The 23,727-nt window shown below is 48.7% G+C and overlaps 3 protein-coding genes across 3 annotated transcripts; all 3 read left to right on the top strand.

Annotated features, from left to right (window-relative positions):
* Positions 1 to 5,187: 5,187 nt before the first annotated feature.
* LOC134624014 (mucin-5AC-like) lies at positions 5,188 to 7,978 on the top strand (the record flags this gene model as incomplete). The annotated part of the gene is made up of 3 exons (XM_065470246.1): positions 5,188 to 7,311; positions 7,476 to 7,766; positions 7,922 to 7,978. Coding segments are annotated over 3 exons (2,472 nt in total), but the record flags the coding sequence as incomplete, so codon positions are not given.
* LOC135932675 (mucin-2-like) lies at positions 7,975 to 13,137 on the top strand. The gene is made up of 4 exons (XM_065470245.1): positions 7,975 to 8,796; positions 11,899 to 11,963; positions 12,219 to 12,443; positions 13,056 to 13,137. The coding sequence occupies exons 1-4, from the start codon at positions 7,975 to 7,977 to the stop codon at positions 13,135 to 13,137; spliced, it is 1,194 nt and encodes a 397-aa protein (XP_065326317.1).
* A 181-nt stretch (positions 13,138 to 13,318) lies between these two features.
* Positions 13,319 to 20,538, top strand: LOC134624013 (mucin-5AC-like; the record flags this gene model as incomplete). The annotated part of the gene is made up of 11 exons (XM_065470244.1): positions 13,319 to 14,302; positions 14,548 to 14,608; positions 14,694 to 14,796; positions 15,295 to 15,485; positions 15,786 to 16,744; positions 16,893 to 16,957; positions 17,274 to 17,902; positions 18,009 to 18,112; positions 18,209 to 18,700; positions 18,823 to 19,115; positions 19,710 to 20,538. Coding segments are annotated over 11 exons (4,710 nt in total), but the record flags the coding sequence as incomplete, so codon positions are not given.
* Positions 20,539 to 23,727: the final 3,189 nt, after the last annotated feature.

Genomic DNA, 23,727 nt, shown 5'->3' with positions numbered 1-23,727 from the left:
ACCACCACGACTAGATATGTTGTTTTCCGATCCGTAGGAAGCATTTTTACAGTGGACCTGTTGGATTCGTCGTCTGAAGCTTTTAAAAATCGATCTGCATCAATCAAGAAAGAGGTAATTTTTCATTGTTGTCTAACGCAATGCTGCGTAGCTACTTTGTGGAAAGTAAAATCAAGGTTGTTTCTTAGGAATACCCATTAAAACACAAAATACTTTTTAAAACAACCAAAAACAAGTCAACTAGATAACCTTTGCTTCCAACCTTTAAAAACTTTAAAACACTTTTTACTAAGCTTTATACATCCATTGTTTTTGAGCTTATCCGTCTGGAGTCTCTTTTTTACTGGTGGCAAAGCACTTTATATTTGAATAAGGATTTTCAGTAATGATGTTTAACAAAAGCAGATACAAATTCTCTTTCACTCAACTGTCTACTGTCTTTTGCATCTCAAACTCGTGCATTGAACCTGACTTTATTGCATTTATTCAACATTAAACACACTACATTTCTCTCCCTGAGTGAGGAAGAAACACTTCAAAACTGCGTGCAGTATTTTAAGTACTATAATTTAAAAGGCTTTGAATCTCCGACACAAAAAAATCCACATGCATGGTTTATACAAAAGGGTAGCACAGTGGACTCTTGGTAAGCGCTGTTTCTTCCTGGCAAAAAAAGTTTGACTCTGGGATCTTTCTGTGTGGAAATTGCATGTTCTCTTTATTTAAACATGGGTTCTCTCCAAGGACTCTGACATACTACAGTCTAAAGACATTTTAGGGAGATTACTTGGTAATTCTAAACTGCCCATACCATTGTATCTTGAAAGGTTTCACAGCTTTTGACTTGTTTCATATTTTGTCATTTTACAGCCTCATATCAAAATGGATTATATATCAGTTTCACCTTAAAGTTCTACAAACAATACCTCATTATGACAAAATGAAAAAAGTTTCTAAGTATTCACAGTCTTTCGCATGTGTCTATTTGAATGAAAATGGTAGTCTTCCTCTCTGTGATAGCCATGTGACAAGCTGGCACATGGCTAACACAGATGTGGTTGTTGTTGGGTATACCTTGCCGCCTCAAGCTATTGTAGCTGGAAAACGTGTATGGATGGTTTCTGGAAATTCTGATCAAGTATTCAAGATTCAATTCAAGGTTCAATATTCTTTATTCGTCATATGCATCGTTATACAAGTATAACATGCAGTGAAATGTAACCTGACACGCTCCTCGACTTGTGTAAAATTGGGGGACAGGAGGAGCGAGGAAGAACATTATATATTATATGCATTGGCTGAATGTGCAGTAGTTGCATTGTATGCAGCAAGCAGGTGAATTCTGTACATTAAGTGAATTAAATAAGAATAGACAATCTGAACATTTTAGAAAATAGACAATATGAACATATTTAAAATTAAAAAAGAATTTGAAATGTACATTGGGCCGGTGTAGAAGCTCCTCTTGAGTTTCTCTGTCCTTGCCCGGATGATGCGGAACCTTCTGCTAGATTTCAGAAGTTGGAACAGTTTGTTGCCAGGATGGGACGGGTCCTTCAGTATCTGCACTGTTTAGTCAGGCATCTCCTGGTGTAGGTGTCCTGAAGCGGAGGGAGAGCAATCCTGCAGCAGCGTTCTGCTGTACAGATCACTCTCTGAAGAGCTTTTTGGTCCTTAACACAGCTGTTCCCAAACCAGGACGTGATGTTCTGTGTGAATATGTTCTCCACAGCACCTGCATAGAAAGTCCTGAGGATCTCTGGCGAGACCCTGAACTTCCTCAGTTGTCGGAGGAAATACAGGCGCTGCCTAGCCTTTTTGGTCTGGACCTGAATGTGGGCAGACCATGTCAGGTCTAAGCAGATGTGGACACCGAGATACTTGAAGGACTGCACCCTTTCCACTGGAGCTCCACTGATGATAATGGCTTGTAGTCTGTGCTGACTCCTTCCGAAGTCCACCACCAGCTCCTTGGTCTTGCCAACGTTCAGCTGGAGATGGTTATCCTGGCACCATGATGCCAGATTCTTCACTTCATGTTGTTGGAGATGGCGCCCAAATCCACTGTGTCGTCAGCAAACTTCACAATGGTGTTGGAGCCATGGGTGGCCACACAGTCTGAAGTATAGAGGGAGTAGAGCAGTGGCGAGAGGACACATCCCTGTGGTGCTCCTGTGTTGATGGTGATGCTGTTAGAGACGCATCTGCCCACCCTCACCACCTGAGTTCTGCCAGTGAGGAAGTCCAACACCCATGCACACAGACGGCTGTTGAGTCTTAGATCCCTCAGCTTTATGAACAGTCTGCTGGACACTAAGAGCACAAAGAATGAATCCGACGGAGTTATGGCCTGGTCCAGCACGGTGGGGGTCAGCCATGTCTCCGTGAGCACAGAATGTTGCAGTCCCTTATGTCATGTTTGAAGGTGACTCTTGCTCTTAAGTCATCGAGCTTGTTTTCCAGCGATTGTACGTTGGCCAGTAGGATGCTGGGCAGTGGTGCGCAATGCACCTGCTGTTTCGAACGCCAGTGCGTTTCTCCCGGCGCTTCTTTGTTCTACGCCTCGGGTGAGTGGCTCGTCCTTTGTTGTTGACTGCGCCGCGTAGTATTTGACACGGGCAGGATGGGTCGAGTTTAAAAGTGTCCAAGATTAAATGTGCAACCTTGTCACCGATGTTTACAAGTGATCTGCTGTCGTAGACTATAAAACTAGAGTATTTTGGGATGTAAACCAGAGCAAGAAATAAGCAAACGACTAAAAAGGTGCATAGTCTGAGCAGTCAGGAAGGCGTCTGGACGTGGCCGCGCCATCTTTGATTAAAAAAACTTTCATATGCCTATTTGAATTTCCTTTGCCTCACTGTAACAATGACTCTAACCATCAGCAAGAGACTTAATATTTACATTAAACACAACTGAATTGAGCTTCTTGGCATAGGGCTCCAAAAAATTGGTTTCTCAAGTGGCTCATTTAACAAAAGAAAAAAAGAAAATTATATTGCTGATCTTAAAGGACAGGTTAAGCCATGAGGTATCACGAGGAAAAAAAATTCATATCGCAAGTCCTGTTTTTGGACTGAACCATCAAAACTACTCACTATAGAGGGAAAGTTTGTAGATTTGCTCTTTTAATCCGTCTCCTTTTTAGATATTTTGCTGCACAATTTGTAACTTATACAGATAAAAATTGTTTTAAAAAAATCGCTTTCTGACTGCAGATTGAACCTGCTTACAAAAAGGCATTTCCTTCTTCGTTTGTCTTCTTCGCCGTTATCAGCTTCAGGTAATTTCAGTATTTTCACATTTGATGTTAAGAGCACTGACCTAAAGCCCTAAATATTCAAAAACTATAATTTTTGCTTCATTTAAAGGCAGGGATCAGTCATCAACACCATGGAGCTTCAATTTGAGTCACCGGTTCCAAATGACACTGATATTAGCAATGTTTTGATCAGTCAAGCCTCAATTGTGACAGGTTTTAACATTGACACAACCTCCATCACTGTCAGTGAAACTTATCCAACGACTGCAACTACATCTCCAACTACTACAACTACAGCTCCAACTATGACATCCGCAGCTCCAACAACCACAACAGCCGCAACAACAACCACGACTGCAGCTCCAACAACCACGACTGCAGCTCCAACAACCACAACAGCCGCTCCAACAACCACGACTGCAGCTCCAACAACCATGACTGCAGCTCCAACAACCACGACTGCAGCTCCAACAACCATGACTGCAGCTCCAACAACCACTACACCCGCTCCAACAACCACAACAGCCACACCAACAACCACGAGTGCAGCTCCAACATCAACAACGACCACACCAACAACCACGACTGCAGCTCCAACAACCACGACTGCAGCTCCAACAACAACAACAGCCGCTCCAACAACCACTACTCCTGCTCCAACAACCACTACACCCGCTCCAACAACCACGAGTGCAGCCCCAACAACCACAACAGCCGCACCAACAACCACGACTGCAGCTCCAACAACCACAACCGCCGAACCAACAACCACAACTACTACTCCAACTTCAACAACCACCGCACCACAAACCACGACTGCAGCTCCAACATCCACAACAGCCGCTCCAACAACCACGACTGCAGGTCCAACAACCACAACGACTACAGCTCCAACAACCACAACTGCAGCTCCAACAACCACAACTGCAGCTAAAACAACAACAACAGCCGCGCCAACAACCACGACTGGAGCTCCAACAACCACAACAGCCACACCAACAACCACGAGTGCACCTCCAACAACCACAACAGCCGCTCCAACAACCACAACAGCCGCTCCAACAACCACGACTGCAGCTCCAACAACCACAACAGCCGCACCAACAACCACAACTGCAGCTCCAACAACAACGACTGCAGCTCCAACAACCACAACAGCTACTCGAACAACCACTACACCCGCTCCCACATCCACTACACCCTCTCCAACAACCACGACTGAAGCTCCAACAACCACAACAGCCGCACCAACAACCATGCCTGCACCTCCAACAACCACAACAGCCGCTCCAACAACCACTGCCCCTGCTCCAACAACCACTACACCCGGTCCAACAACCACAACCGCCGCACCAACAACCACAACCGCCGCACCAACAACCACAACTGCTACTCCAACATCAACAACCACCGCACCACAAACCACGACTGCCGCACCAACAACCACGACTGCAGCTCCAACATCCACAACGACCGCACCAACAACAACGACTGCAGCTCCAACAACCACGACTGCAGCTACAACAACAACAGCCACGCCAACAACCACGACTGCAGCTCTAACAACCACAACAGCCACACCAACAACCACGACTGCAGCTCCAACAACCACAACTGCCGCACCAACAACCACGACTGCAGCTCCAACAACAACGACTCCAGCTCCAACAACCACTACAGCCACACCAACAACCACAAGTGCAGCTCCAACAACCACTACACCCGCTCCAACAACCACAACAGCCGCTCCAACATCCACAACAGCCGCTCCAACAACCACGACTGCAGCTCCAACAACCACAACGACCGCACCAACAACAACGACTGCAGCTCCAACAACCACGACTGCAGCTCCAACAACAACAACAGCCACGCCAACAACCACGACTGCAGCTCTAACAACCACAACAGCCACACCAACAACCACAAGTGCAGCTCCAACAACCACTACACCCGCTCCAACAACCACATCCGCCGCACCAACAACCACAACCGCCGCACCAACAACCACAACTACTACTCCAACATCAACAACCACCGCACCACAAACCACGACTGCCGCACCAACAACCACGACTGCAGCTCCAACATCCACAACAGCCGCTCCAACAACCACGACTGCAGCTCCAACAACCACAACGACCGCACCAACAACAACGACTGCAGCTCCAACAACCACGACTGCAGCTACAACAACAACAACAGCCACGCCAACAACCACAACAGCCACACCAACAACCACGAGTGCAGCTCCAACAACCACTACACCCGCTCCAACAACCTCAACAACCGCTCCAACAACAACGACTGCAGCTACAACAACCACAACAGCCGCATCAACAACCACGACTGCAGCTCCAACAGCAACGACTGCAGCTCCAACAACAACGACTGCAGCTCCAACAACCACAACTACAGCTCCAACAACAACGATTGCAGCTCCAACAACCACTACACCCGCTCCAACAACCACAGCAGCCCCACCAACAACAACCACGACAGCTCCAACAACCACGACTGCTGCTCCAACAACGACTACACCCACTCCAACAACCACAACAGCTGTACCATCAACCACATTTACAACTCCAACTTCAACAACCACAGCACCAACAACCACGACTGCAGCTCCAACAACCACAACAGCCGCTCCAACAACCACTACACCCGCTCCCACAACCACTACACCCTCTCCAACAACCACGACTGAAGCTCCAACAACCACAACAGCCGCACCAACAACCACGACTGCACCTCCAACAACCACAACAGCCGCTCCAACAACCAGTACCCCTGCTCCAACAACCACTACACCCGCTCCAACAACCACGAGTGCAGCTCCAACAACCACAACCGCCGCACCAACAACCACAACTACTACTCCAACATCAACAACCACCGCACCACAAACCACGACTGCAGCTCCAACAACCACGACTGCAGCTCCAACATCCACAACAGCCGCTCCAACAACCACGACTGCAGCTCCAACAACCACAACTGCCGCACCAACAACCACGACTGCAGCTCCAACAACAACGACTCCAGCTCCAACAACCACTACACCCGCTCCAACAACCACAACAGGCGCACCAACAACCACGACTACTGCTCCAACATCAACAACCACCGCACCAACAACCACGACTGCAGCTCCAACAACCACGACTGCAGCTCTAACAACCACAACATCCGCTCCAACAGCCGCGCCAACAAGCACGACTGCAGCTCCAACAACCACAACAGCCACACCAACAACCACGACTGCAGCACCAACAACCACAACAACCGCACCAACAACCACGACTGCAGCTCCAACAACAACGACTGCAGCTCCAACAACCACTACACCCGCTCCAACAACCACAACAGGCGCACCAACAACCACGACTACTGCTCCAACATCAACAACCACCGCACCAACAACCACGACTGCAGCTCCAACAACCACGACTGCAGCTCTAACAACCACAACACCCGCTCCAACAACCACGACTGCAGCTCCAACAACAACAACAGCCGCGCCAACAACCACGACTGCAGCTCCAACAACAACAGCCGCGCCAACAACCACGACTGCAGCTCCAACAGCCACACCAACAACCACGAGTGCAGCTCCAACAACCACAACAGCCGCTCCACCAGCCGCGCCAACAACCACGACTGCAGCTCCAACAGCCACACCAACAACCACGAGTGCAGCTCCAACAACCACAACAGCCGCTCCAACAGCCGCGCCAACAACCACGACTGCAGCTCCAACAACCACAACAGCCACACCAACAACCACAACAGGCGCACCAACAACCACGACTACTGCTCCAACATCAACAACCACCGCACCAACAACCACGACTACAGCTCCAACATCCACGACTGCAGCTCTAACAACCACAACACCCGCTCCAACAACCACGACTGCAGCTCCAACAACCACTACACCCACTCCAACAACCACAAAAGCCGCACCAACAACCACGACTGCAGCTCCAACAACCACGACTGCAGCTCCAACAACGACTACACGCACTCCAACAACCACAACAGTTGTACCAACAACCACAATTACAACTCCAACTTCAACAACCACCGCACCAACAAGCACGACTGAAGCTCCAACAACCACAACAGCCGCACCATCAACCACGACTGCAGCTCCAATAACAATGACTGCAGCTCCAACAACCACAACGACCGCACCAACACCCACGAGTGCAGCTCCAACAACCACGATTGCAGCTCCAACAACCACGACCGCAGCTCCAACAACCACAGCAGCCGCACCAACAACCACGACTGCAGCTCCAACAACCACAACAGCTGTACCAACAACCACAATTACAACTCCAACTTCAACAACCACCGCACCAACAACCACGACTGCAGCTCCAACAACCACAACAGCTACTCGAACAACCACTACACCCGCTCCCACAACCACTACACCCTCTCCAACAACCACGACGGAAGCTCCAACAACCACAACAGCCGCACCAACAACCATGCCTGCACCTCCAACAACCACAACAGCCGCTCCAACAACCACTACCCCTGCTCCAACAACCACTACACCCGCTCCAACAACCACAACCGCCGCACCAACAACCACAACTACTACTCCAATATCAACAACCACCGCACCACAAACCACGAGTGCAGCTCCAACAACCACAACGACCGCACCAACAACCACGACTTCAGCTCCAACAACCATGACTGCAGCTCCAACAACCACAACTGTAGCTGCAACAACCACAACAGTCGCACAAACAACCACGACAGCCGCACCAACAACCACAACATCTGCTCCAACAACCACAACTGCAGCTCCAACAACCACAACAACTGCACCAACAAGCACGACTGCAGCTCCAACAACCACAACACCCGCTCCAACAACCACAACTACAGCCCCAACATCAACAACCACCGCACCAACAACCACGACTGTAGCTCCAACAACCACAACACCCTCACCAACAACCACGACTGCATCTCCCACAACCACAACAGCTGCACCAACTACCACAACTGGAGCTCCAACAACCACAACAGCGGCACCAACAACCACAACAGCCGCTCCAACAACCACTACCCCTGCTCCAACAACCACTACACCCGCTCCAACAACCACAACCGCCGCACCAACAACCACAACTACTACTCCAATATCAACAACCACCGCACCACAAACCACGAGTGCAGCTCCAACAACCACAACGACCACACCAACAACCACGACTGCTGCTCCAACAACCACTACACCCGCTCCAACAACCACAACAGCCGCACCAACAACCACGACTTCAGCTCCAACAACCATGACTGCAGCTCCAACAACCACAACTGTAGCTGCAACAACCACAACAGTCGCACAAACAACCACGACAGCCGCACCAACAACCACAACATCTGCTCCAACAACCACAACTGCAGCTCCAACAACCACAACAACTGCACCAACAACCACGACTGCAGCTCCAACAACCACAACACCCGCTCCAACAACCACAACTACAGCCCCAACATCAACAACCACCGCACCAACAACCACGACTGTAGCTCCAACAACCACAACACCCTCACCAACAACCACGACTGCATCTCCAACAACCACAACAGCTGCACCAACTACCACAACTGGAGCTCCAACAACCACAACAGCTGCACCAACTACCACAACTGGAGCTCCAACAACCACAACAGCGGCACCAACAACCACGACTGCAGCTCCAACAACCACAACAGCCGCACCAACCACAACGACAAGATATGTTGTTTTCCAATCCAAAGAAAGCATTTTTACAATTGACCTGTCGGATTCATCGTCTGAAGGTTTTACAAACCGATCTGCATCAATCAAGAAACAGGTAATTTTTCACTCTTGTCTAATGCAACGCTGCATGCCTACTCTTTGGAAAGCAATATCAAGGTTGTTTCTTAGGAATACCCATTAAAACACAAAATACTTTTTAAAACAACCAAAAACAAGTCAACTAGATAACCTTTGCTTCCAACCTTTTAAAACTTCAAAAGTTTTTTTTCTAAGCTTTATACATCGAGTGTTTTTGAGCTTATCCGTCTGGAGTCTCTTTTTTACTGGTGGCAAAACAGTTTATATTTGAATAAGGATTTTCAGTGATGAAGTTTAACAAAAACAGATACAAATTCTCTTTCACTCAACTGTCTACTGTCTTTTGCATCTCAAACTCATGCATTGAACCTGACTTTATTGCATTTATTCAACATTAAACACACTACATTTCTCTCCCTGAGTGAGGAAGAAACACTTCAAAACTACGTGCAGAATTTTAAGTACTTTAATTTAAAAGTCTTTCAATCTCCGACACACAAAAAAATCCACATGCATGGTTTATACAAAAGGGTAGCACAGTGGACTCTTGGTAAGCGCTGTTTCTTCCTGGCAAATAAAGTTTGACTCTGGGATCTTTCAGTGTGGAAATTGCATGTTCTCTTTATTTAAACATGGGTTCTCTCCAGGTACTCTGACATACTACAGTCTAAAGACATTTTAGGGAGATTACTTGGTAATTCTAAATTGCCCATACCATTGTATCTTGAAAGGTTTCACAGCTTTTGACTTGTTTCATATTTTGTCATTTTACAGCCTCATTTCAAATGGATTATATATCAGCTTCACCTCAAAGTTCTACAAACAATACCTCATTATGACAAAATGAAAAAAGTTTCTAAATATTCACAGTCTTTCGCATGTGTCTATTTGAGTGTAAATGGTAGTCTTCCTCTCTGTGATAGCCATGTGACAAGCTGGCACATGGCTAACACAGATGTTGTTAGGTATACCTTGCCTCTCATGCTATTGTAGCTGGAAAACGTGTATGGATGGTTTCTGGAAATTCTGATCAAGTATTCAAGATTCAATTCAAGGTTCCCTGTATACTGGGGAATGAGGAAGATGGCGTTGTGGTTAGACTTCCCAAAAGCCGGTTGTAAGACAGCTTTGTAGCCCTACTTGTATGGCGTGTAGTAGTGGTCCAAAATTCGATCCCACCTCGTCGGACACGAGACATGCTGGTAGAAGTTCAGCATGACTTGTCCGAGGTTCGCTTTATTGAAGTCTCCTGCTACAATAAGGGCTGTGCCCGGGTCCTTGTTTTGAAACGAACTCAGCACATCATGTACACACACATCGGGATGGCTATAGCTCAGGTGGCAGAGCAGGTCACCTACTGATCGGAAGGTTGGTGGTTCGATACCTGGCTTCCCCTAGTCTGCGTGCCAAAGATCCTTGGGCAAGATACTAACCCCAAATTGCTCTCCGATGCATCCATCGGAGTATGAATGGGTGTGAATGTTAGCTAAAAAAAAAGCACTTAGACAAATGTGCTTGTGTGAATGGGTGAATGCACAAGTTGTATAAAGCTCTTTGACTGCTCAGAAGAGTAGAAAAGCGCTCTATTAGAACCACTCCATTTACCATGTAGTTCGGACGAAGCCATGCCGATACCCGCTTGGGGTGGGATGTAGACCAACGTGGCGGTAACTGAGGTGAACTCATGTGGCAGATAGAAAGGGCGGCACTTAATATTCAGGAATTCCAGATGTGGCGAGCAACCGCTGGAGAGAGCAGAAATGCTCCTGGCATCACACCACTTTCTGTTTACCATGAAACACACTCCTCCACCTTTGGTTTTGTTTGACTCTGCCGTTCTGTCCACGCGTAGCACAAAGAATGAATCCGACGGAGTTATGGTCTGGTCCGGCACGGTGGGGGTCAGCCATGTCTCCGTGAGCACAGAATGTTGCAGTAACTTATGTCATGTTGGAAGGTGACTCTTGCTCTGAGATCATCGAGCTTGTTTTCCGGCGATTGTACGTTGGCCAGTAGGATGCTGGGCAGTGGTGCGCGATGCTCCTGCTGTCTTAGTCTGTTTCGAACGCCAGCACATTTCTCCCGGCGCTTCTTTGTTCTATACCTCGGGTGAGTGGCTCGTCCTTTGTTGTTGACTGCGCCGCGTAGTATTTCAGGCGGCCAGGATGGGTCGGGTTTAAAAGTGTCCAAGATTAAATGTGCAACCTTGTCACCGATGTTTACAAGTGATCTGCTGCTCTATAAAACTAGAGGATTTTGGGATGTAAACCAGAGCAAAAAATAAGCAAACAACTAAAAAGGTGCATAGTCTGAGCGGAGCGGTCAGAAAGGCGTCTGGACGTGGCCGCGCCATCTTTGGTTAAAAAATTCACAAAATATTGTTGTTTTTCATATGCCTATTTGAATTTCCTTTGCCTCACTGTAACAATGACTCTCACCATCAGCAAGACACTTAATATTTACATTAAACACAACTGAATTGAGCTTCTTGGCATAGGGCTCCAAAAAATTGGTTTCTCAAGTGGCTCATTTAACAAAGGAAAAAAAGAAAATTATATTGCTGATCTTAAAGGACAGGTTAAGCCATGAGGTATCACGAGGATAAAAAATTTCATATCGCAAGTCCTGTTTTTGGACTGAACCATCAAAACTACTTACTATAGAGGGAAAGTTCGTAGATTTGCTCTTTTAATCCGTCTCCTTTTTAGATATTTTGCTGCACAATTTGTAACTTATACAAACAGATAAACATTGTTTTAAGAAAATCGCTTTCTGACTGCAGATTGAACCTGCTTACAAAAAGGCATTTCCTTCTTCATTTGTCTTCTTGGCCGTTGTCAACTTCAGGTAATTTCAGTATTTTAACATTTGATGTTAAGAGCACTGAACTAAAGCCCTAAATATTCAAAAACTATAATTTTTGTTTCATTTAAAGGCAGGGATCAGTCATCAACACCATTGAGCTTCAATTTCAGTCACCGGTTCCAAATGACACTGATATTAGCAATGTTTTGATCAGTCAAGCCTCAATTGTGACAGGTTTTGACATTAACACAGCCTCCATCACTGTCAGTGAAACTTATCCAACTACTACAACTACAGCTCCAACTATGACTGCAGCACCAACAACCACAACTGCAGCTCCAACAACCACAACAGTCGCACCAACAACCATAACAACAGTACCAACAGCAACGACTTCAGCTCCAACAACCACAACAGCCACACCAACAACCGCGACTGTAGCTCCAACAACCACAACATTCGCACCAACAACCACAACATTCGCACCAACAACCACAACTACAGCTCCAACAACCACAACAGGTGCACCAACAACTACGACTGCAGCTCCAACAACCACAACACCCGCTCCAACAACCACAACAGCCGCAACAACAACCACGACTGCAGCTCCAACAACCACAACGACCGCACCAACAACCACGACTGCAGCTCCAACAACCACAACAGCCGCACCAACAACCACTACTGCTGCTCCAACAACCACAACAGCCTCACCAACAACCACGACTGCAGCTCCAACAACCACAACAGCCCCACCAACAACCACGACTGCAGCTCCAACAACCACTACACCCGCTCCAACAACCACGACTGCAGCTCCAACAACCACGACAGCCGTACCAACAACCACGACTGCCGCACCAACAACCACGACTGCAGCTCCAACAACCACTACACCCGCACCAACAACCACTACACCCGCTCCAACAACCACAACAGCCGCACCAACAACCACGACTGCAGCTCCAACAACCACGACTGCAGCTCCAACAACCACAACTGCCGCTCCAACAACCACAACAGCCGCACCAACAACCACAACTGCAGCTCCAACAACCACGACTGCAGCTCCAAAAACCACTACACCCGCACCAACAACGATGAGTGAAGCTCCAACAACCACGACTGCAGCTCCAACAACCACGACAGCCGCACCAATAACCACGACTGCAGCTCCAACAACCACAACAGCCGCACCAACATCCACGATTGAAAGTCCAACAACCATGACTGCAGCTCCAACAACCACTACACCCGCTCCAACAACAACAACAGCCGCACCAACAACCACACCGACTGCACCAACAACCACGACTGCAGCTCCAACAACCACAACATCTGCTCCAACAACCACATCTGCAGCTCCAACAACCACAACAACTGCAGCAACAACCACGACTGCAGCTCCAACAACCACAACACCCGCTCCAACATCAACAACCACCGCACCAACAACCACGACTGCATCTCCAACAACCACAACAGCTGCACCAACTGCCACGACTGGAGCTCCAACAACCACAACAGCGGCACCAACAACCACGACTGCAGCTCCAACAACCACGACTGCAGCTCCAACAACCACAACAGCCGCGCCAACAACCACGACTGCAGCTCCAACAACCACAACAGCCGCACCAATAACCACGAGTGCAGCTCCAACAACCACTACACCCGCTCCAACAACCACAACAGCCGCACCAACAACTACGACTGCAGCTCCAACAACCACGACTGCAGCTCCAACAACCAAAACAGCCGCACCAACAACCACGAGTGCAGCTCCAACAACCACAACGGCCGCACCAACAACCACGACTGCTGCTCCAACAACCACAACAGCCTCACCAACAACCACGACTGCAGCTCCAACAACCACAACAGCCGCACCAACAACCATGAGTGAAGCTCCAACAACCACAACTACAGCTCCAACAACCACTACACCAGCTCCAACAACCACAACAGCCGCACCAACAACCACAACTACAACTCCAACGTCAACAACCACCGGACCAACAACCACGACTTCAGCTCCAACAACCACGACTGCAGCACCAACAACCGCGACTGCAGCTCCAACAACCACGACTGCAGCTCCAACAACCACTACACCCGCTCCAACAACCACAACAGCCGCACCAACAACCACGACTGCAGTTCCAACAGCCACGACTGCAGCACCAACAACCGCGACTGCAGCTCCAACAACCACGACTGCAGCTCCAACAACCACAACAGCCGCGCCAACAACCACGACTGCAGCTCCAACAACCACTACATCCGCTACAATAACTACAACAGCCGCACCAACAACTACGACAGCCGCACCAACAACCACGACAGCCGCACCAACAACCACAACATCCGCTCCAACAACCACGAGTGCAGCTCCAACAACCACAACGGCCGCACCAACAACCACGACTGCAGCTCCAACAACCACAACTGCAGCTCCAACAACCACGACTGCAGCTCCAAAAACCACTACACCCGCACCAACAACGATGGATGAAGCTCCAACAACCACGACTGCAGCTCCAACAACCACGACAGCCGCACCAATAACCACGACTGCAGCTCCAACAACCACAACAGCCGCACCAACATCCACGATTGAAAGTCCAACAACCATGACTGCAGCTCCAACAACCACTACACCCGCTCCAACAACAACAACAGCCGCACCAACAACCACAACATCTGCTCCAACAACCACATCTGCAGCTCCAACAACCACAACAACTGCAGCAACAACCACGACTGCAGCTCCAACAACCACAACACCCGCTCCAACATCAACAACCACCGCACCAACAACCACGACTGCAGCTCCGACAACCACAACACCCTCACCAACAACCACGACTGCATCTCCAACAACCACAACAGCTGCACCAACTACCACGACTGGAGCTCCAACAACCACAACAGCTGCACCAACTACCACGACTGGAGCTCCAACAACCACAACAGCGGCACCAACAACCACGACTGCAGCTCCAACAACCACGACTGCAGCTCCAACAACCACAACAGCCGCGCCAACAACCACGACTGCAGCTCCAACAACCACAACAGCCGCACCAATAACCACCAGTGCAGCTCCAACAACCACTACACCCGCTCCAACAACCACAACAGCCGCACCAACAACTACGACTGCAGCTCCAACAACCACGACTGCAGCTCCAACAACCAAAACAGCCGCACCAACAACCACGAGTGCAGTTCCAACAACCACAACGGCCGCACCAACAACCACGACTGCTGCTCCAACAACCACAACAGCCTCACCAACAACCACGACTGCAGCTCCAACAACCACAACAGCCGCACCAACAACCATGAGTGAAGCTCCAACAACCACGACTACAGCTCCAACAACCACTACACCAACTCCAACGTCAACAACCACCGGACCAACAACCACGACTTCAGCTCCAACAACCACGACTGCAGCACCAACAACCGCGACTGCAGCTCCAACAACCACGACTGCAGCTCCAACAACCACTACACCCGCTCCAACAACCACAACAGCCGCACCAACAACCACGAGTGCAGTTCCAACAACCACGACTGCAGCACCAACAACCGCGACTGCAGCTCCAACAACCACGACTGCAGCTCCAACAACCACAACAGCTCCACCAACAACCACGAGTGCAGCTCCAACAACCACTACACCAGCTCCAATAACTACAACAGCCGCACCAACAACTACGACAGCCGCACCAACAACCACGACAGCCGCACCAACAACCACAACAGCCGCTCCAACAACCACGAGTGCAGCTCCAACAACCACAACGGCCGCACCAACAACCACGACTGCAGCTCCAACAACCACAACTGCAGCTCCAACAACCACGACGGCCGCGCCAACAACCACAACGACCGCACCAACAACCACGACTGCAGTTCCAACAACCACGACTGCAGCTCCAACAACCACGACTGCAGCTCCAACAACCACTACACCCGCTCCAAGAACCACGACAGCTCCCCCAACAACCACGAGTGCAGCTCCAACAACCACGACACCCGCTCCAACAACCACGACAGCCTCTCCAACAACCACGACAGCCGCTCCAACAACCACGACTTCATCTCCAACAATCACGACTGCAGCTCCAACAACCACTACACCCGCACCAACAACCACTACACCCGCACCAACAACCACTACACCCGCTCCAACAACCACAACAGCCGCACCAACAACCACGACTGCAGCTCCAACAACCACGACTGCAGCTCCAACAACCACGACTACCGCTCCAACAACCACAACAGCCGCACCAACAACCACAACTGCAGCTCCAACAACCACGACTGCAGCTCCAACAACCACTACACCCGCACCAACAACCACGACTGCAGCTCCAACAACCACGACTGCAGCTCCAACAACCACGACAGCCGCACCAATAACCACGACTGCAGCTACAACAACCACAACAGCCGCACCAACAACCACGATTGAAACTCCAACAACCATGACTGCAACTCCAACAACCACTACACCCGCTCCAACAACAACAGCCGCACCAACAACCACAACGACTGCACCAACAACCACGACTGCAGCTCCAACAACCACAACATCTGCTCCAACAACCACATCTGCAGCTCCAACAACCACAACAACTGCACCAACAACCACGACTGCAGCTCCAACAACCACAACACCCGCTCCAACATCAACAACCACCGCACCAACAACCACGACTGCAGCTCCGACAACCACAACACCCTCACCAACAACCACGACTGCATCTCCAACAACCACAACAGCTGCACCAACTACCACGACTGCAGCTCCAACAACCACAACAGCCGCACCAACAACCATGACTGCAGCTCCAACAACCACGACTGCAGCTCCAACAACCACAACAGCCGCACCAATAACCACGAGTGCAGCTCCAACAACCACTACACCCGCTCCAATAACTACAACAGCCGCACCAACAACTACGACAGCCGCACCAACAACCACGACTGCAGCTCCAACAACCACTACACCCGCACCAACAACCACGAGTGAAGCTCCAACAACCACGACTGCAGCTCCAACAACCACGACAGCCGCACCAATAACCACGACTGCAGCTCCAACAACCACAACAGCCGCACCAACAACCACGATTGAAACTCCAACAACCATGACTGCAACTCCAACAACCACTACACCCGCTCCAACAACAACAACAGCCGCACCAACAACCACAACGACTGCACCAACAACCACGACTGCAGCTCCAACAACCACAACATCTGCTCCAACAACCACATCTGCAGCTCCAACAACCACAACAACTGCACCAACAACCACGACTGCAGCTCCAACAACCACAACACCCGCTCCAACATCAACAACCACCGCACCAACAACCACGACTGCAGCTCCGACAACCACAACACCCTCACCAACAACCACGACTGCATCTCCAACAACCACAACAGCTGCACCAACTACCACGACTGGAGCTCCAACAACCACAACAGCGGCACCAACAACCATGACTGCAGCTCCAACAACCACGACTGCAGCTCCAACAACCACAACAGCCGCGCCAACAACCACGACTGCAGCTCCAACAACCACAACAGCCGCACCAATAACCACGAGTGCAGCTCCAACAACCACTACACCCGCTCCAACAACCACAACAGCCGCACCAACAACTACGACAGCCGCACCAACAACCACGACTGCAGCTCCAACAACCACGACTGCAGCTCCAACAACCACAACAGCCGCACCAATAACCACGAGTGCAGCTCCAACAACCACTACACCCGCTCCAATAACTACAACAGCCGCACCAACAACTACGACAGCCGCACCAACAACCACGACTGCAGCTCCAACAACCACGACTGCGGCTCCAACAACCAAAACAGCCGCACCAACAACCACGAGTGCAGCTCCAACAACCACAACGGCCGCACCAACAACCACGACTGCTGCTCCAACAACCACAACAGCCTCACCAACAACCACGACTGCAGCTCCAACAACCACAGCAGCCGCACCAACAACCATGAGTGACGCTCCAACAACCACGACTACAGCTCCAACAACCACGACAGCCGCACCAACCACCACTACACCCGCACCAACAACAACAACAGCCACACCAACAACCAAAACTGCAGCTCCAACAACCACAACAGCCGCACCAACAACCAAGACTGCCGCACCAACAACCACAACTGCAGCTCCAACAACCACGACAGCCGCACCAACAACCACGAGTGAAGCTCCAACAACCACGACTGCAGCTCCAACAACCACAACGGCCGCACCAACAACCACGACTGCAGCTCCAACAACCACAACTGCAGCTCCAACAACCACGACGGCCGCGCCAACAACAACAACAGCCGCACCAACAACCACAACGACTGCACCAACAACCACGACTGCAGCTCCAACAACCACAACATCTGCTCCAACAACCACATCTGCAGCTCCAACAACCACAACAACTGCACCAACAACCACGACTGCAGCTCCAACAACCACAACAGCCGCTCCAACATCAACAACCACCGCACCAACAACCACGACTGCAGCTCCGACAACCACAACACCCTCACCAACAACCACGACTGCATCTCCAACAACCACAACAGCTGCTCCAACAACCACATCTGCAGCTCCAACAACCACAACAACTGCACCAACAACCACGACTGCAGCTCCAACAACCACAACAGCTGCACCAACTACCACGACTGGAGCTCCAACAACCACAACAGCGGCACCAACAACCATGACTGCAGCTCCAACAACCACGACTGCAGCTCCAACAACCACAACAGCCGCGCCAACAACCACGACTGCAGCTCCAACAACCACAACAGCCGCACCAATAACCACGAGTGCAGCTCCAACAACCACTACACCCGCTCCAACAACCACAACAGCCGCACCAACAACTACGACAGCCGCACCAACAACCACGACTGCAGCTCCAACAACCACGACTGCAGCTCCAACAACCACAACAGCCGCACCAATAACCACGAGTGCAGCTCCAACAACCACTACACCCGCTCCAATAACTACAACAGCCGCACCAACAACTACGACAGCCGCACCAACAACCACGACTGCAGCTCCAACAACCACGACTGCGGCTCCAACAACCAAAACAGCCGCACCAACAACCACGAGTGCAGCTCCAACAACCACAACGGCCGCACCAACAACCACGACTGCTGCTCCAACAACCACAACAGCCTCACCAACAACCACGACTGCAGCTCCAACAACCACAGCAGCCGCACCAACAACCATGAGTGACGCTCCAACAACCACGACTACAGCTCCAACAACCACGACAGCCGCACCAACCACCACTACACCCGCACCAACAACAACAACAGCCACACCAACAACCAAAACTGCAGCTCCAACAACCACAACAGCCGCACCAACAACCAAGACTGCCGCACCAACAACCACAACTGCAGCTCCAACAACCACGACAGCCGCACCAACAACCACGAGTGAAGCTCCAACAACCACGACTGCAGCTCCAACAACCACAACGGCCGCACCAACAACCACGACTGCAGCTCCAACAACCACAACTGCAGCTCCAACAACCACGACGGCCGCGCCAACAACAACAACAGCCGCACCAACAACCACAACGACTGCACCAACAACCACGACTGCAGCTCCAACAACCACAACATCTGCTCCAACAACCACATCTGCAGCTCCAACAACCACAACAACTGCACCAACAACCACGACTGCAGCTCCAACAACCACAACAGCCGCTCCAACATCAACAACCACCGCACCAACAACCACGACTGCAGCTCCGACAACCACAACACCCTCACCAACAACCACGACTGCATCTCCAACAACCACAACAGCTGCACCAACTACCACGACTGGAGCTCCAACAACCACAACAGCGGCACCAACAACCACGACTGCAGCTCCAACAACCACGACTGCAGCTCCAACAACCACAACAGCCGCGCCAACAACCACGACTGCAGCTCCAACAACCACAACAGCCACACCAATAACCACGAGTGCAGCTCCAACAACCACTACACCCGCTCCAACAACCACAACCAACGCACCAACAACCACGACTGCAGCTCCATCAACCACAACAGCCGCTCCAACAACCACGACAGCCGCACCAACAATCACAATTGCAGCTCCAACAACCACGACTACAGCTCCACCAACAACCACGACTGCAGCTCCATCAACCACAACAACCGCTCCAACAACCATGACAGCCGCACCAACAACCACAACTGCAGCTCCAACAACCACGACTACAGCTCCACCAACAACCACGAGTGCAGCTCCAACAACCACTACACCCGCTCCAACAACCACAACACCCGCTCCAACAACCACAACTGCAGCCCCAACATCAACAACCACGACTGCAGCTCCGACAACCACAACACCCTCACCAACAACCACGACTGCATCTCCAACAACCACAACAGCTGCACCAACTACCACAACTGGAGCTCCAACAACTACAACAGCGGCACCAACAACCACGACTGCAGCTCCAACAACCACAACAGCTGCACCAACCACAACGACTAGATATGTTGTTTTCCGATCCATAGAAAGCATTTTTACAATTGACCTGTCGGATTCATCGTCTGAAGGTTTTACAAACCGATCTGCATCAATCAAGAAACAGGTAATTTTTCACTCTTGTCTAATGCAACGCTGCATGCCTACTGTGTGGAAAGCAAAATCAAGGTTGTTTCTTAGGAATACCCATTAAAACACAAAATACTTTTTAAAACAACCAAAAACAAGTCAACTAGATAACCTTTGCTTCCAACCTAAAACACTTTTTACTAAGCTTTATACATCCATTGTTTTTGAGCTTATCCGTCTGGAGTCTCTTTTTTACTGGTGGCAAAACACTTTATATTTGAATAAGGATTTTCAGTGATGAAGTTTAACAAAAGCAGATACAAATTCTCTTTCACTCAACTGTCTACTGTCTTTTGCATCTCAAACTCATGCATTGAACCTGACTTTATTGCATTTATTCAACATTAAACACACTACATTTCTCTCCCTGAGTGAGGAAGAAACACTTCAAAACTACGTGCAGAATTTTAAGTACTTTAATTTAAAAGTCTTTCAATCTCCGACACACAAAAAAATCCACATGCATGGTTTATACAAAAGGGTAGCACAGTGGACTCTTGGTAAGCGTTGTTTCTTCCTGGCAAATAAAGTTTGACTCTGGGATCTTTCAGTGTGGAAACTGCATGTTCTCTTTATTTAATCATGGGTTCTCTCCAGGGACTCTGACATACTACAGTCTAAAGACATTTTAGGGAGATTACTTGGTAATTCTAAATTGCCCATACCATTGTATCTTGAAAGGTTTCACAGCTTTTGACTTGTTTCATATTTTGTCATTTTACAGCCTCATTTCAAATGGATTATATATCAGCTTCACCTCAAAGTTCTACAAACAATACCTCATTATGACAAAATGAAAAAAGTTTCTAAATATTCACAGTCTTTCGCATGTGTCTATTTGAGTGTAAATGGTAGTCTTCCTCTCTATGATAGCCATGTGACAAGCTGGCACATGGCTATCATAGATGTGGTTGTTGTTAGGTATACCTTGCCTCTCATGCTATTGTAGCTGGAAAACGTGTACGGATGGTTTCTGGAAATTCTGATCAAGTATTCAAGACAAGGGCGTAGATTTGGCATGGACGGAAGGGACATGTCCCCACCAATATCCAGCGATTATTGAATTGTCCCCACCAATAATTTGATCTCTTCGAGTAAATAAAAACAAACCCGATAGAAAGAAAAAAACGATCTGTCAACGTCTCATTCACCTAGCAGTGCAGAAAGAGTTAAATTACGTTCTCTACTTGAGTTCTATGGAACGCCAGGACTGCCATAGTGAATTAATTAAATACACCATTAAATAATTAATTAAATGTGTCAATAATTAATTAATTAAATGCGTCAATAATTAATTAAAATGTGAAATACCTAAATAATTAATTAAATGTGTCAATAATTAATTAATTACATGTGTCATAACTATTTATTTAATTAATTAATTAATTCCAATTTTAATTAATTATTGCCACATTTAATTAATTATTTAATGGTGTATTTAATTAATTCATTATGGCAGTCCTGGCGTTCCATTGAGTCCTACCTCATGTGACAAATATGGGCAATGTGATTGGCTGTGCCTTTCAGGGAGCTCTGTTTAGTTTTAGCAGCTGCAAGCCTGCGCTGCGAGGACCTGCAAGGAGGAGAGGAGGGTGGCAGCAAAAAGGAAGAACCTGGACATAAAAAAATATTTTTCAAAGAAACCTGTAAGTCGCTTAAAGTCAAGTTCACTCATAAAATGTGTCCGTCATAATAACATTACAGGCTATGCTAGGCCATACATGCCAACCCCCCCGATTTTTCCGGGAGAATCCCGAATTTCAGTGCACCTCCCGAAAATCTCCCGGAGCCACCATTCTCCCCAATTTCTCCGTATTTTCCACCCGGACAACAAAATTGAAAAACCATATCCCAGCTTGGCCCGGCCAATTCCAGATTCCAACAATGGCTACTACTACTGCAGCTACTTAGTTTTAATATTACTCTTATTACTCTTTCTGGGTCACAAAATAAACTTTTAACATATTTTCAGGTGAAAATGTAGCTGTGTAAACTTCAAATAATTTAAACATCTTATTGTTTGGCCTTTATCAGTGTTTTATTTGTTCGTGAGTAAATCGGTTTGGCTGAGATTAAAGTTATTAGATTAGATTAGATTAAATAAAACTTTATTAATCCCACGGGAGGGTTCCTCCGGGGTTTTCACACAGCTGAATAAATGTCAAACTGAAAACTGATTAAACAGAAGTGTGAGATGATCGAGAATTTACGCCAGCGTCCGGTTATATTTTAGACACCAAGGAGCAGACGGCAGAGGTGACGTAATTCTGAAGGCTAGACCGTCCAATTTCACAGTCGCGGTCTACCCGGTTTTCGGAGGACCCGGCCCACTTAGACCGCGAAGGCCGGGTCCTCAGGTGGACGCAGCCTCTGAATTTGGACACCCCCGGCCTGTTTCCGGCCGGACAATAATAACGGTGACATAACTTATTTTTTATCCTATAAGTAAACACTGTAAAAACCCTTTTGAATGTCTCCCTAATTCTGAGGTCTCAAGGTTGGCAAGTATTTGCTAGGCTTTGGCCCACATCAGTCTAAAACTGTATGTAACCATGAGAAAAGTGTTGCCATGTCCACCAGGAGAGACTGGATAGTATAGATGTTAAACAAATATGCTAGCAGTTTATCTCAGTTAACGAGAGGAGCAGGCATGTGTTTGGCTCCTTCACATAGTGGACATTGAGTTGTTGTGTGCGGCACCAGTAGTCCATGTCTGTTGCTGTAACAGTAGTTCATGTTTAGAATAAAAAATCCCAGCTCACTGATTTGATCAGGGCAATAGTGCCTAAAATGTTGCATAATTTTGCTGAGAGATCTTTTACTTTGTGGTAATCTTAGATGAATAGTTTTATGGACAAAAACCACCAGGTCATTCAGTGTTCCCTTAGTGCTAATGTATCAGAGATGTTGGTGTACTATAACTGAAGTAATGTTGTTAAGTCCTTAAAGTCATATTCTTTTATTGTCATGACTGTATTTGAAGCTATTTTTACTTTTGTATGATACCTGATTTATATGGAATATGGCTGAAGTAAACTAAAGTCTAAAATCAGTCATTTTTTTAAT

The sequence above is a fragment of the Pelmatolapia mariae genome, linkage group LG3_W (genome assembly GCF_036321145.2).
Source record: "Pelmatolapia mariae isolate MD_Pm_ZW linkage group LG3_W, Pm_UMD_F_2, whole genome shotgun sequence".
NCBI lineage: Eukaryota > Metazoa > Chordata > Actinopteri > Cichliformes > Cichlidae > Pelmatolapia > Pelmatolapia mariae.
Note: the sequence above shows the minus strand (reverse complement) of the source record. Positions and strands in the feature narration are given on the sequence as shown.

What these genes read in the sequence shown, in the direction of transcription:
- LOC135932675 (XM_065470245.1), top strand. Translation starts at nt 7,975, where the DNA reads ATGACTGCAGCTCCAACAACCACAACTGTAGCTGCAACAACCACAACA. An exon ending in CTACAGCCCCAACATCAACA is followed by an intron (nt 8,797 to 11,898) that starts ACCACCGCACCA and finishes TTCTGACTGCAG; the next exon opens with ATTGAACCTGCTTACAAAAA. An exon ending in AGCTCCAACAACCACAACAG is followed by an intron (nt 12,444 to 13,055) that starts GTGCACCAACAA and finishes CCACGACTGCAG; the next exon opens with CTCCAACAACCACGACAGCC.